Source organism: Pinus tabuliformis, chromosome 5_2 (assembly GCF_031772625.1).
Source record: "Pinus tabuliformis cultivar Carrire ecotype Pingquan chromosome 5_2, CPIR1, whole genome shotgun sequence".
Lineage (NCBI taxonomy): Eukaryota > Viridiplantae > Streptophyta > Pinopsida > Pinales > Pinaceae > Pinus > Pinus tabuliformis.
In genome coordinates, this window is record NC_142306.1 from 784,484,537 (window position 1) to 784,499,866 (window position 15,330).

Here is a 15,330-nt window from a genome sequence, read left to right on the forward strand (position 1 = left end):
CCTTTCTTTTAATGAAATAAATTATGTATTTAAATAAAATCATCACAAGTGTAATTAGTTAGTCTAATTAATTTTTTAATAAATATAATTATTTAAAAAAAATTCAATGATCACCCTTATATTAACAAAAGCTTTAAAAACAAACTTTATTTGAGAAAATTTATTACAAAACAATAAAATCATTTTACAGAATTTCAAATTTTCATAACTTTAAAAACAAATTTCCATTGAGAAAATTTAATACAAAACAATAAAATGTAATAAAATCATTTTACAGAATTTCAAATTTTCATAACTTTAAAAACAAATTTCCATTGAGAAAATTTAATACAAAACAATAAAATCGTTTTACAGGATTTCAATTTTTCAATTTTTCATAATGAAAATTTCAATTCATAAAAAACCTTAAAAATCATTTTACAAAATTTTTACATAGTTATTAATTTAATGAAATATCAGAAGAAATAACAGCACGATCCAGCTGTTTATCGAAACCATAAAACCATATGCCTTTTTAAGTAGGTGCTGCTATTGAAAAAAGTCACTGGCAGTGTCCCTTTTTGGGAGGGCAGCCCATCTAAGTTGCTTGAGGGCAGAGAGCAGTTCCTTTTGGAAGGCAATGAGCTCCGGCGGTGGTTTTAACGACACGCCTGGCAATAATGGCCAGATCGAATTAGACAAAATCATGATTTTTGTCAAAATATTTCTTGTTCTGCTTGTACTCGTAATTTCATTATGCGTTAATGGCAGATGGATTTGGACTTGGGTAAACTCTGCTACATTTGCCCGAGCGAGATCCGAAGAACGGGAGAGGCTGCACAATGTGGGATTGGATTCTGCGGTATTAGAGACGCTGCCCAAGTTTGTGTATCGATCACACAATTTCACGGATCGGTTAGAGTGTTCAATATGTCTGTGCGAGTTGCAGGAGAATGAGAATGGCCGGACTCTGCCCAATTGCAAACATAGATTTCATGTGGACTGTATCGACATGTGGTTTTTCTCGCATTCCACTTGTCCCCTTTGCAGAACCTGCGCTCAGCCCCAACAACCAGTTTTGGGATCCGCTAGAATAGGGCAGGATTCGGCTACAATCGCACCAATGGCTTCAGGAATCCATCCCAATCTGAATTCGGAGGAAGGACAGACCGCAAACTCTGAAGAAGACTATGATCCGGAGAACCCACCAAATATATAGGTTCGAGATTGCTATGTAGAATCGATCGTCCGGCATAGAGCCAGTGGATTGTAGGAACCATATTAGTCATACTATATGATCTCAATTGTGATGTATCGTTCTATCCTTCTTTTTTAATGGGACACCTGAGTAAATTTTGCCTCAAAAGCAACACAAATGGGTTCTGGTTGAATTTTGCATTTGATCCACCCTTTGTTAGCGCTCTTTTTTAGACAATCTAACATTGAATAAGAATTTTTGACATACTGAAGTAACACATGCCAAGGTTAACCGGTAATCGTACTACCTCTGGTTAACCTTTGACACAATTGCAATGGAAGAAGGTACAAAACAATTTCAAGGTTCAACCTAGCATATTTATGACCGAATAAAATCTTCCAGAACAGTCTGAAGAGACCTTTTTTAATTTTTGTAGACTTATTTGTAGAAAGGGTTTTCCGTTACACTTCATCTCTTTTAATTAATGGGAATCAAGTTAAGTGGTTATTATCATAAAATTTTATAGTTATTTGGTTTGTGAGAGTTTTATATTTTATGAAATGTAAATTCAAATTTTGTGAAAATAGGCAAAGTATAGAATATAATCTTCTAAAATATTTAATATTTTAAGAATAATAATAATAATAATAATAATATTTAAAAAGAATATATAAACTATTTTTAAGGAGATTAAAGGTATAATTGTTTATATTACTTGCTAAGTGTTTTATATAAAATAAATTATGAATTGTTTTTTATATAAAAATAAATATTATTGACTATTTGTTGCAGTTAGAGGTGTTCTATAGTTATATAGTCCAGTATGGAGTACATCTCACATAAATATGTAAACATAAATATAAATGTAAACATTTAACATTTAACATTTTTTATTTTAGAAATCAATATAAATAAAGTGGAGTTATGGTAAATAAATAAAACTTTTTTTATACTTACTCCAAAAGTATGGTAAATAAAAAAATATAAAGAAAATAAAATTATAGTAAATAAATAAAACCTCTTTTTATATTTAGTCTATAAACTTCTTTATATTCACGAAGACTCAAAAAAGAGGTTTTATTTAGGTGAAAGCTGTAAGCCAAATACCATTTTAATACCATGGGCCAAATTATTATTAATACCATTCAAAAAAAACATTATTAACCCTGATATTAATATTAAAATAAATAAAGATGGCACATGGTATTGACCCATGGTATTGAAAATTAATCGTATTGACCCACCATAGGCCAAATACAATGGGTCAAATTATTATTAATACCATGCAAAAAAAAACATTATTAACCCTAATGTTAATATTAATAAAAATAAAGATGGCATATGGTATTGACCCGTGGTATTGAAAATCAATGGGATTGACCCATGGTATTCACGTGGAATGTAACCTATTTAAATGGGGAATTAAACCAGCATAGATTCATCTTTACTGTGGATCTACTAAGCCTCGAGAAGGATTAAATACACTGATATACAAAATAGTATAAAGTGAGAATATTTGATCCCTCTCAGCACTTGCTAGATCCAAAGTAAAAATACATCTATACTAATTATTTCTATTTCATATTTCTTTGATACTCTTGAAAAACTCTTATGTTTAATATAATCTACAGAAATATTGTTTATTACATTTGATTTTTTGTTTTTTCTCTTTTATTAAGTACAATAAAAAGATATTTTCTTTTATGTTCTTCTAGTACTTTCGATTTCATATTTCCTGGGAAGATTTTCAGTTTAGGATAGTGAAGACAAATGCCATCCATTACAATTGATTTTTTAATCATTATTTGTTGTTTATTGCAGGATTTTGTATTTTGGGGAATATTTTGCAGTTTGCATTTAAATTGTTTTCTTATTGTTACAAAATGGTGACTTCTGTTGGTTGTTAATACATAATTTACAGAATATTGCGAAAGAAATCTGGGTTTTATTGTTTAAAAGTTGATAACGAGCTGAGGAAAATATCGAAACAATACACGGGAAGGACGCAAACTCCAAAAAAATACTTTGTATTGCTAATAGAAAAGCGTTCTTAATTTGCAATATAACGTTAAGAGTATCACGCTATTGACGGTTTACTGTGATTAAAAATACGTTGATTTTTTCTGTACATAAGCCCGGTTGACAAATTATTTCAATTTTTTTTTTTTTTTACACGATTTCGGAAAACAGGTTGGGTTTGAGAATTAAGAGTGTTTCATAGATGTTTATTTTTATTTCAATTGCAATTGGTAAAACATTTTAAAAGTTTATTTTTGTTTTATTTATTATAATAATTCAATTTGATGGAAGATCTCAGAATATGTCAGAATTAGAATGTAGATGGTTAAAATATTTTCAAATTTAAATTTGGTTTTAAATTTAAGTGTATATTTCAAAATATCTATAAATATAATAACAAATTAAAAATTTCCTTAAGTTCAGGTATATATACCAGTTAAATCAAATTAAATCTCGAAATAATCTTAAATGTTAAATCAAATTAAATCTCGAAATAATCTTAAATATAGATATATGTTCGAATTTGAATAAATTAAATTAAAATCAATTTCTAAAAGAACTCTTTGATGTGAAGTTACTTTTTCGATCAGAGGATATATTGGATATGATGAAAATGTAGTCATGCGAAGTTTACAAAAAAATATTTATAATTTCACATTTTTAAATATTTAAGGATTTGTAAATTACCAATAATTCATTCAATATTCAAAATAATGATGGTGAAAGAAGGAGATGCCCACCATCCAAGATAAATTGGAGAGAAAAGCTATTATGCATAGCGAGTCTTTGTTATTTTAAATAGGTTGCTCATTATATTCAATTCTGTTGTAACATTTTTAATTGTTGAATTTATTTTATTTGGTTGAGTATTTTAAGAATTTTTTGAAATCTAGTGAACAAGAACCAAGTTCAATGGTTTAATATTGCAAATTTCCTTAAATTCTAAAATATTTTGTACCATCTTATACACATTTATAATATTCTATCTTTCCCTAAATATACTCATTGGTTGGAAATGCTGACACATGAAGATATTATTGATTACTACCCGCTAAAAAATTATACAACTCCTTTTCCATTAATAGGCAATTAATTTTTCAACACTCATTTCTATTTTGTGGTTTCAAATATACAATAAGTCCATATTTCTCTCATGGTTTTGAATGTATATTAGATGTCTTTCCCAAGAATTAGAAGGTATAAATTTCGGTAAGTTCTTTATTCATAACTATTGAAAATGTTCTTTATTCATAATTATTGAAAATGTTTCGTCAATGCATATATAGATTAGTACTTGAAAAATGTTTGGAATTCTATAGTATACGTTTTAGCATGTTCTTTAATTTTAGTTGTTGGAAATATATTTTTCAATGAAAAAATAGATTTAGTATTATAAAAAATCTAGGACATTCAAAGCTGTAAGTCATTGTCAAACTGTATGTAAAAAATACATATATATAAATAAAATTAAAGATTCATAAAATTATTACACATTTTCGCTTGACTAAGATTGACCGAAGAACAATTAAGCTGTCAAAATCATCTTAAAATCATATGTAACCTTGACCACACGAAAATCATTTAGGAATCACACCTAGTCTCCACCACACTAATATCAGATTTCGTCACAAAATACTTTAACTAAAAATCTTTTCACCATCTATTTCAACTGTGTATTTTAATTTTTTATTTTAATACGAAGGAATTAAATACGACGAAAATAAATAAAATTAAAGTAAATAAATTTAAAATAAATCCTAGTTCACTCGTACGAGCTTTTGTAGTTTTCTTTATTTGTTATGTCTTAACTGAAAGACCTAAGATTTGAAATACTAAAATGTTGACCAACCAAATCAATGGGTATAATTTTCAATATATTAAATATTAAATATTAGTTGGTTGGTTCCGGATGAATTTTAGACGAATGCCATTTAGAATAAGTTGGAGTTATTAAGAAATACATGTAGTTGCTGGAAATATTCAAAATAATTGTTTATATTATTTAATTTATATTGCTGAAGATTTAATAAATTTCAAATTTTAATATAAATCTTTCTTTATAATATTAAGATCACAATTTTTATTTTACTGAAAATCTAACCCAATTTTAATCAAAAGGGAAGATGGCCTACCTTAGAGATCCACACGATAACCCGGTATGCCCTGTTGCGATGATTATGTGGAAAATGTGATCTATAGTCCAAGTGGAGACAGGGTGTCGGGCCCGACCAGGTAATTGGAGTCTATTTTTCTTTTAGTAAAACCAAATATTGAAAAGCAGTTTATTGAGTGTTAATTAAATACATCTGTAATATCTCTCATTAAAATTAAATATTTATTTATTTTAACTAAATATAGTGTTGTTATTTTTTTTAAGGAAAATTATAAACCATTTTTGGAAGTCAGTTATGGAATAATTATTTTTGTAGTTATGGGTAAATATTGTTTTACCAAGTAATTATTATGGAAACAGTTATGTTCTAAAACTAAATCCTAGAGTGTTTTTACTGAAAGGATCAAGATAATAGAGGTATTTGAGATAAATATTATTTTATTAGGTAACTAGTTATGGAAATAGTTATATGTTCCAAAACTAAATCCTAAAGTGTTTTTACTGAAAGGATCAAGCTGATAGAGGTATCAAAGATAAATATTGTTTTACCAGGTAATTAGTTATGGAAACAGTTATATGTTCCAAAACTAAATCCTAGAGTGTTTTTACTAAAAAGATCAAGATGATAGAGGTATCTGAGATCAGGAGAAGAAAAGGAGATTGTGGTGAAGGGTGAGGCAACCTATGATAAGGTCTCTGAGGAAAGAGAGAACTCTTGAAGTCAGTGGAACTCTTGAAGTCAGTGGTAGCACAGAGGGAGGAAATTAAAGTGCAAATCTTGTTTTATATTCAGTCGTGAACAACTTAAACAGATAAGTAAAGTAAAGAATTTCTTGTATTAAAGTGCAGATCTTGTTTTAGATTTAGTCTTGAACAACTTAAACTAATAAGTAAAGAATTTCTTGTATAAATCAGTCCTAAACAACTTAAATACATAAGTAAAGAATTTCTTGTTTAAAATAATAAGTAAATAATTTCTTGTATAAATCAGTCCTAAACAACTTAAATACATAAGTAAAGAATTTCTTGTATTAAAGGGCAGATCTTGTTTTAGATTTAGTCCTGAACAACTTAAACAGATAAGTAAAGAATTTCTTGTATAAGTCATTCTCTGAATTTTAACTTAAACGGATAAGTAAAGAATTTCTTGTATAAGTCATTCTCTGAATTTTAACTTAAACAGATAAGTAAAGAATTTCTTGTATAAGTCATTCTCTGAATTTTAGGTTGTGTGAATTTCTTATATAAGTCATTCTCTGAATTTTAACTTAAACAGATAAGTAAAGAATTTCTTGTATAAGTCATTCTCTGAGTTTTAGCTTGACACACAGGTTGTGTTAAGAGATAATATTTGTAAATAATTGTTGAAAAGATTATAGACAGGTTTCCTATTCCTTAAAGTAAGACATAGTTTTCTTATTATTTTTTTTTATTCTGAAATATTTCATCGAAGAGTAAAAGTAGAGCAATAATAGTAAACTGGAGGAAAACCCTCTTTATAATTACAGAAAGAACTATCAAGGAATATCAATAACATTATTACAAAACTTAGAAGTAGAAGTACATTTGGAAAATGACAAAATTCTTGTAACATGAAGTAAAATTGGCAAATGACAAAATTCTGTAACATGAGACATTGCTAACATTATATCAGATCAGGTAAAACCTCTGTTTGTTTAAATCAGGAGAAGCAGTTAATTGAAGGAATTTCTCTCAAACCAAAAAGAGAACAATTATGCTGCAGACCATCATGTTCAAAATGGTTCACGAATATGGTACCAAAATCAATTACATGTATTATAATCAAATTGATGGATAGCAAACCCCTTATCTAATTAAACAAAGCCTCACGGCTACAAATAGAGAAAACAGAGAAAATATAACTCACAAATAAATAAGAATTTTTAAGAAATTAGAGCCCTAACCAATAAATAAGAAGTTTAAGTCCTAACTAGATAGCAAAAACTCTAGCATTTCGAGCTTCTAAAGGAACTATCAAGAAGGTTTTCCCTTTTTCTTTCTAACAAGCAGCAAGAATTTATATAGAGCTAGTGTAAATTAGAAAAAATAACTTACAATATTCCAAAACTTAGAATTGAATAAACATGGAAAAACAATCTAAACCTTGCCAATAGAATGTGAAAACCCTCGAATAAACATGGAAAAACAATCTAAACCTTGCAAATAGAATGTGAAAACCCTCGCCTCAAAAGTAATACTCCATCGATAAGTTCCATTCACATAAATTTAATTGTCCAAAATATATATAGATTACTAATAAGGTTTATCTTAATCCTTAAATAAAATTCTAAGCCAACAAAACCTAACCATGGAACCTCGGTTCCCACGGCCTTCAAAATCCTATTTAAATAGCTAACACATTCTACTCCATCGATAAGTTCCATTCACACAAATTTAATTGTCCATAATATATATAGATTACCAATAAAGGCGGTGAGCCTGAATAAAGTGCCAAAATATTCCACACTCAGCCGAAGCCGTAAGGTTTATCTTAAGCCTTAAATAAAATTCTAAGAAAACAAAACCTATCCGTGGAACCTCGGCTCCAGCGGCCTCGAAAATCCTATTTAAACAACTAACACATTCTTATAGACTTGACAACATGGTCATAAAACAATGACCTAAGAAAACCCTAACCTAAGAAACATCTGAAGTAAGTCAGAATACTTAGGGGTGGTCACAAACATTGAAGTTGGTTGAAGATTTTTGTCGAAGCCAAACTCATGTCTAAGGAATCTTTGTCTTACACCAAAATAGAGAGGTGGTGTTAGAATAAGAGAAAGAATCGAAACATGTAAAGATGATACTAACTCTTAAGGGAATTGAAAATACGGATAAAACCTTAAGCTTTTACCTATGGAAAGGATGCTTGCAAGCCCTGCCTCTGCCAATTTTGTTCGAGGGCATTGAAGCAGTTTTAGAACCTTCAACGTATTATCCAGATTTGAGAACAAGGAAAGAAGATCTCGATGAACCAGATCTACAAGCGAGAGCAAACACCCAAGAACACCCAAGAATAGAGAACCAGATCTACAAGGGGGAGCAAACACCCCAAGAACAGATGAGATCCATAAACCCTCGAAGCCAAACAATAACCAAATGAAACCACAGTGACGAGAAAAGAGTGCCAGACATCTTGTGGACCGTTCGATCCAGCGAGCCATGGAGAACCATTCATGGAGGAGTCAGATCCCGAGCATTAGCGTTTGAATATGGACAGATGGGTAACTTTCAGGTAGCCACCACGCCCTGAACATCAGAGAGTAAATACACATCCGCACCATGGCAGGAATCCCATTTGGTGCGGCCAGCGACTTTCCCCAATGCATTTAAACTCTCGGAAATGATTTAATGTTGAAATTCATTACTGTGTACAACCATATCCCATCAAACTTAGTCTAATTTATCAAAGTACGTAAAGTACTTGTCCTTTTGTGCTTACGAATCATTCATAATATGTTAATAATAATAATGTTTATATTGCCATAACTGTGTATTGTTTGGGGTCATTACATTAAAGAAATTCTATATATAATGTTTATTAAACGGATGTGTTAAAACGAGTCTCGGTAACGAAGGGTCAACTTTTGTGGTTGAGTTGGCCAGAAGTAATTTTTTAGGTAGTTTTTTTTGAGTGGATTTAGTTGGCACAATTATTTCGTGAATGTAGGGTTACATATTTTCGAGAATCATAAATTATATTGAAAAAAATAACATAAAATCAGTGAAATGACTATGTTTTATTTTTAGAAATGCATTTTGAATCTATAAATGGATTTAGAGTTCCTAAAAAGCTGGAAACAATTTGTACACATTTAACAACTAAAGTCTCTCATTATAACAATTTTTTTTGTCAAACTTAACAAAAACTCATAAAAAAAAGACTAGAAAAATATCAAAATTTATATGCTTTAAACTAACCTCCAATAAAAATTAATTAATATATCACAAAGCTAAATTTTATAATCAAATAACATTTTCTATTATGCAAATAAATTTCACCATTTAAATTATGTATACTATTATAAATATTCTAAAATATTTAATAGAAATTAAATCCTTACCATTTCTTAAAATTAAATTAAAATTATAAAAATAATAATTATTTTTTGACAAAGTGTATTTAAACTTATCAAATTTGACCATTCATAAACCCAACAAATATTTCAACAAAATTAACTTATTTAATTACAATTAAATTATTAACACTTAAATAATTATTTTATATCTAAATCTTTTACTCTTGATATGAATAAACTACACCATTTATTTTATTTTTAAATTTTTATATTTCTTCGAATTAAAATATATATTACAACATGTATCTTTTTTTAAATAAATGGAAGACAAAGATATAGAAAACATGTATCTTTTGTTTTTAATAAATGGAGGACAAAGATGTATTCATGTAAATATTTATGAGTAAATTGTATAAAAAAAATTAACTATATAATTTATATAATTTGAATTTAGTGATTCAAAAAATCTGTATCAAATTTCAAATTTCTTTGAACAATGATAGAAAAATATATAAAAACAAAAACAACTAAAAACTAAATTACACTATAAACTTTCTTAATTTTCCTTATTTTTGTGTATTAAACAAATAAATAAGATCTAAAATAGTAAAAACTTGACTAATCAATTTATCGGGTATATTTAACAACTAGAAACTAAATTGTTAAACAAATTCAAGAATCAACTCTATTAATTAAGTGGACAACTCACAGGTGAGGAGCTCCTCCTGGAGATTGTCTCTAGTACAATGCTCTACATAAAATTACCTTACAATCCAAATTATATATAGTGTTCACACATCTAGGGATGTTAGCATAGTTGCCTAAGAATAAGGCTCTAGTGAACCGAATCTCTCCAGATTTAGATATTTTCCATTATCTTAAACACTCCCTCTTAATGGAGAAAGGGTTTCACAAGTATTCCAAACATTTCCCTAAACAATTATAACTTGATTCTACCCAGAGGCCTAGTCAATAATCAACTACATTATCACCTAAATAATAGTATTCAACACATATTTCCTTTCAGTGACTTTTTCCCTGACAAAATGAAATTATGTATCTATGTGCTTGGTGTTTTTATGGAACAACGTATTATAAGCAAGTTTGATAGAACTTTGATTATCACATTTGATAACCATGGCTTCTGTTCGCTCTTCCCCTACATCTTGGAGAAGTCTTCGTAATCAAATTGCTTCACATACTGTTGCACACATGGCTTGATATTCTGCTTCTGCCGAGGATAAGGCTACAGTATGTTGCTTTGTACTACACCATTAAACGACCTTGGATCCAATGTTGAAGGCATATCCTATAATGGATCCTCGATCGTCCAAGTTTCCTACCCAGCCAGAGTCTGTAGATCCTGCCAATCTAACATCAAATGAATCAGAATATAAAATGCCAAAATCTAAGGTTCCTTGTAGATACCTTAGCACTCCTTTTGCTACAATCCAATGGTTCTCATGAGGCTGAGACATATACTGGCTCAATACACTAACTGCATAAGCCAGATCAAGCATAGTTGTAGTCAAATAGATGAGACTCCCAACCATCTTTTTATACAACGTTACGTCTGCCTCTTTTGAACCGTCATTAACCTGTAATTTCTTATTCTGCTGTAGTGGTACAAATGAAGCCTTACACTGATCCATTTTAAACTTTTTCAACAAAATCTTGACATACTTACCTTGGGACAAGAAAGTCTGGCTTGAATCTCTTCGGACTTCTAATCCCAAAACAGTATTCGAACATTTGTGATAATTGGTGCTTGATTTGTTTGCATTTCCTGTCATAATCAGATCATCAACATACAAAGAAATCAATATAGTCCGCCCCTCATCATCATACACACTATACGAGTTAGGGTCATTTTTTCTCCTTATATACCCATGCCTAAGAAAGAATGAACCTATTTTGTCATACCAAGATCTGGGAGCCTGTTTTAGTCCATATAAAGCCTTCTTTAATTTGCAGACTAAATGTTAATCCCCTTTCTTCACAAATCCCTCTACTTGCATTAGATATACTTCACCTTTCATATCTCCATTTAAGAAATCAAACTTTACATCTAGTTGATGTATTTTCCAGTGGTGTTTAGTAGCTAATGCAATAATCATTCTAATTGTTTTTAATTTAGCTACCGGGGCAATTGTTTCCTTGTAATACATACCTTCTTTTTCGGAATAACCCTTTGCGACCAACCTAGCTTTATATCTATCTATAGATCCTTCTACTTTAAACTTTAATTTGTATAACCATCTGCACCCTGTGGGTCATTTTCCTTCAGGAAGCTGAACTAAATCCCAGGTACTATTTTTAATGATAGATTCATATTCCTCCTGCATTGCTTCCCTCCATTCGATACTTTGACTAGCTTCATTAAAATTAGAAGGTTCAACAATGTTCAGCGTACCAGTAATGAGCACATGATCCTTGTATCTAGCTAGAAATCTTATCTGCCTACTTGATCTTCTGAGTGGTGGAGTGGTTTCAAACTTGTTCTAATCTCCCCTCTGCAAACTAGACTAAAACATGATTTGTTTAGCCACTTCTTTCTCTTGCTACTATTGTTGTTGTTGTTGTTGCTGCTGCTATTCGCTGGCCCCTGACACATCACCATCTTCTGACAATAAAGGCACATGCAATTCTTCATCACTACGAACAAGGTTCCCATCATCTACCTGTTCATGAAATACCACATATATTCTTGGAAACACCATGTGAGTTGAAGGATTAAAAAACTTATAAGCCATAAACTCACTACAGTATCCAACAGAAGTACACATAATGAATTTTGAATCTAATTTATTCGTATCTTCTTTCAAGACATGAGCAAAAGCCTTACATCCAAAGACTCTAAGATGACTTACTACAGGCTCGAAGCCAAACAATTCTTCTAAAGGAGCTTTATAATCCAAAAACTTAGTAGGACTCATATTCTTAAGATACATTATAGTGCTTACAACTACTATCCCAAAACCATTGGTTAGATTCTTACATTTCAACATAATATGGGCACACTCCGAGAGGGTTCTGTTTGTCCTTTCCACAACCCCATCTTGTTGAGGAGTGTAAGGTGTTCTGAACTTTTGTTGTATTTTGTGTCCTTTGCAGTATTTTATGAAGTCACCCTTCTTGAATTCTCCACCTTAGTCTGAGTAAAGAATTGAGATCAAATTTCCTCTTTGCTTATCAATCATACTTCTGAATTGCTTGAAGTATTCAAAAGCATGACTTTTCTCCTTGGGGAAATACACCTAGGTGAACCTTGTACATTCATCAACAAAAATAAGAAAATATTAGGCCCTTCCTAACGACCTTGTCTACATTGGCCCACATAGATTAGTGTGTACAACTTCAAGTGTATCCCTCTGCTTCCTATCAATAATAGCAAGAAATTCATCTCTATGTAATTTACCAAGGGCACATACTTCACAGTCAACATGCATACTGTTCAAAATAGGAAGACCATTCACAATACCTATTTCTGAAGAAGTAGTAGATCACTGAAGTTTATATGTCCCAATCTCCGATGCCAGAGATTCTCTGTAGACATGGTTGATGATGCCAACACTTGATGTGATGCACCTCTGACATCCCATTTGTACAATCCTCCTACACGTACACCTGTTGAAATGGACTTCATTCGATCGAGCATGTCTCTAATTACACAATAAGATTTAAATAACTCTACATTAAGATCCTAATATGTTATTCTAGATACATAAATTCTATATGCATATTACATCATGAATATGCCTAATGTTTCCATCAGGTATTACAACAGGGACATCACCATATCCCTTGATTTCATACCCTTTCTTGTCTCCAAGGTAGACTTTCATACCAGTGTTGGATTCTCTAAAATTTTAAACTATTGCCTCTTACATGTCATATGGGAGGAGGCTCCTGAGTCCACGAACCCGATTTCTGCTTTGCCCTCCTTAATTGATAGCGCAGAATCAGATACAAACAATCTGATATTCAAATTCTAATCTGCATCAACCAGATGGCCTGCATGCTTCTTATGTCTCTATTGACCTTCATTAAACTTCTTCTTCTGACAATGTTTAGCCATATGACCAAATTTACTGCAATAAAAACATTTTTGTCTTGAATCACTTCTGTTTGGAGACATACTTGAGATGGACGTGGCTTTGTTTTTGGGGTTCCTCCGCTTTTGTGCACTTCATTTGTCTTTCATATGAAGGGCTTCTTCTTTGCCATTAGGGCAAGATCTGAGCTCTAGGGTTTCAGGGTCATCCACCTTTCCTCCTCTAGCATTAGGATCCCTGTCAATTCTTCAAATTCAGGGACTTTTTCTCTCGCATTCAACCTAGTGATGAACATTTGATAGTTGTCGGTCATACCATTCATGGTAATCATGACCAAATCAGATACTATTTTGCCAATGTTGCCTAGCTTAATCTTAAGCTCCTTCATATGAGGGATGAATTCTGTTATTGATTCATTCTCCTCCATTTTAATGGAGAGAACCTTGCTCTTTAGAAACAATAGGCGATTTGTGTTGTTGATCCCATATAAGTCTTTGAGAGTTGTCGAGATGCTTGCCGCAGCTTTACAATCTCGAATGTAAGGAATAATGCAATATTTCACAGACAATTTGAGCAACACCTTTGCCTTGTTCTCCCTCTTTTTTGAGTCTTGGATTGTCGCTGATGTTCCACCTATAGAGAGAGTCGACTTCAACTCATCACCATTTGCGATCGTCCATGCGTTTTTCCCGTCCAACAAGATCTGCAACTTAAATTTCCAATTGGATTAATTTGAACCGTCAAGATTATTGCGCTCTCTCAGATAGGCCTCTTCCATTTTATTGTTCATATTGACATAAAAATGACCTCCAGTAAACCTATCCGAGATCCAAAAATTCAATTTAAAAATAAAAAATAAAAATTTCCCCAATTAAAAATCCTTCAATTTAAAAAGAGCTCTTTTGTTTTTTTAATAAAAAACAACAAAAATACATCCTTAAAAAAAAAACCTATTCCCCTCTGTATGCCACCAAAATTTAATAATCCCAAAACATTTAAAAAAAATGTTACTAGACACGGTGGCTGACCAATAGCAACACCAATCATATCTCCATTGACGGGTTGTGGATATTCACAATAGCTTCTGATCTTCGAACGATCTCTTTAATCAAAGAACTATGCAAGCGCACAATTGGTTATTAATCAGCAGTAAGAGAGTTGGTGACGGTTTGTAATTTGGGAGGTCGGGAGGGGATTATAACAAACGACGTACAATAATAATGTGGTGGAACCACGAGGAATTTTCGTTGCAGAATATCTATAACCATACGGTGATGCGATAAACTAGACGATGGGTTTGCAGGTACGACACGGCGTGCAACAGATATTCCCAGCATGGGAAATGCGGTTGAAGGTCTCTGATTTCCTCAAGAGCAACGTAGACGTCAGCTTCCACAAATAGTACACCTTCTCCCGTGCAGTCCACAATGAGATTATCTGCTGGTGTGTCTCTAATCCTTCAGATAAAAGATAATAGAACACTAAAGCCTTGGCCAGCCCGCAGTATGCACATCCAAGCCTGGTCGGACTACTCTTCCGCTCGACCTCCACCGAATCATGGCCAACTCTCTCCTTCGACTTTTCAATCAGCAATAGATCTCCTCAATCACATGACGATCTCAACAAATCTGAAGAACTCGGGCTGCCAACGCGTAATTATGAAAGTGGACCATCACTCTTTTCACCTTCATATCCGTGATTTTTGGGGGCAATGAACAAAATTGCTACAAGGAAGGCATCATCGTCACGCTTTTCCCCTTCGAATCTGCAATGGTCATTGCCCTCTTCCGCGATGTTGCTACTCTGCCTATTACAACAACTAGTTTTCATCACACCGTCTCCCCACTGAGGGATTCACAAGCCCTCTCAAACTGGTAGCTTTGATACCAAGTTAAATAAACAAAAAAATCCACTTAAGTGATTATG

General features: G+C 31.7%; 2 protein-coding genes across 2 annotated transcripts; one reads left to right on the forward strand and one right to left on the reverse strand.

Annotated features, from left to right (window-relative positions):
• Positions 1–619: 619 nt before the first annotated feature.
• Positions 620–1,198, forward strand: LOC149161628 (RING-H2 finger protein ATL60-like). Its single transcript, XM_089434945.1, has one exon. The coding sequence runs from the start codon at positions 620–622 to the stop codon at positions 1,196–1,198; it is 579 nt and encodes a 192-aa protein (XP_089291071.1).
• A 9,425-nt stretch (positions 1,199–10,623) lies between these two features.
• On the reverse strand, positions 10,624–11,001 carry LOC149161629 (secreted RxLR effector protein 161-like). Its single transcript, XM_089434946.1, has one exon. It carries the CDS (start codon positions 10,999–11,001, stop codon positions 10,624–10,626), a length of 378 nt encoding a protein of 125 aa, XP_089291072.1.
• Between the last annotated feature and the right edge of the window lie 4,329 nt (positions 11,002–15,330).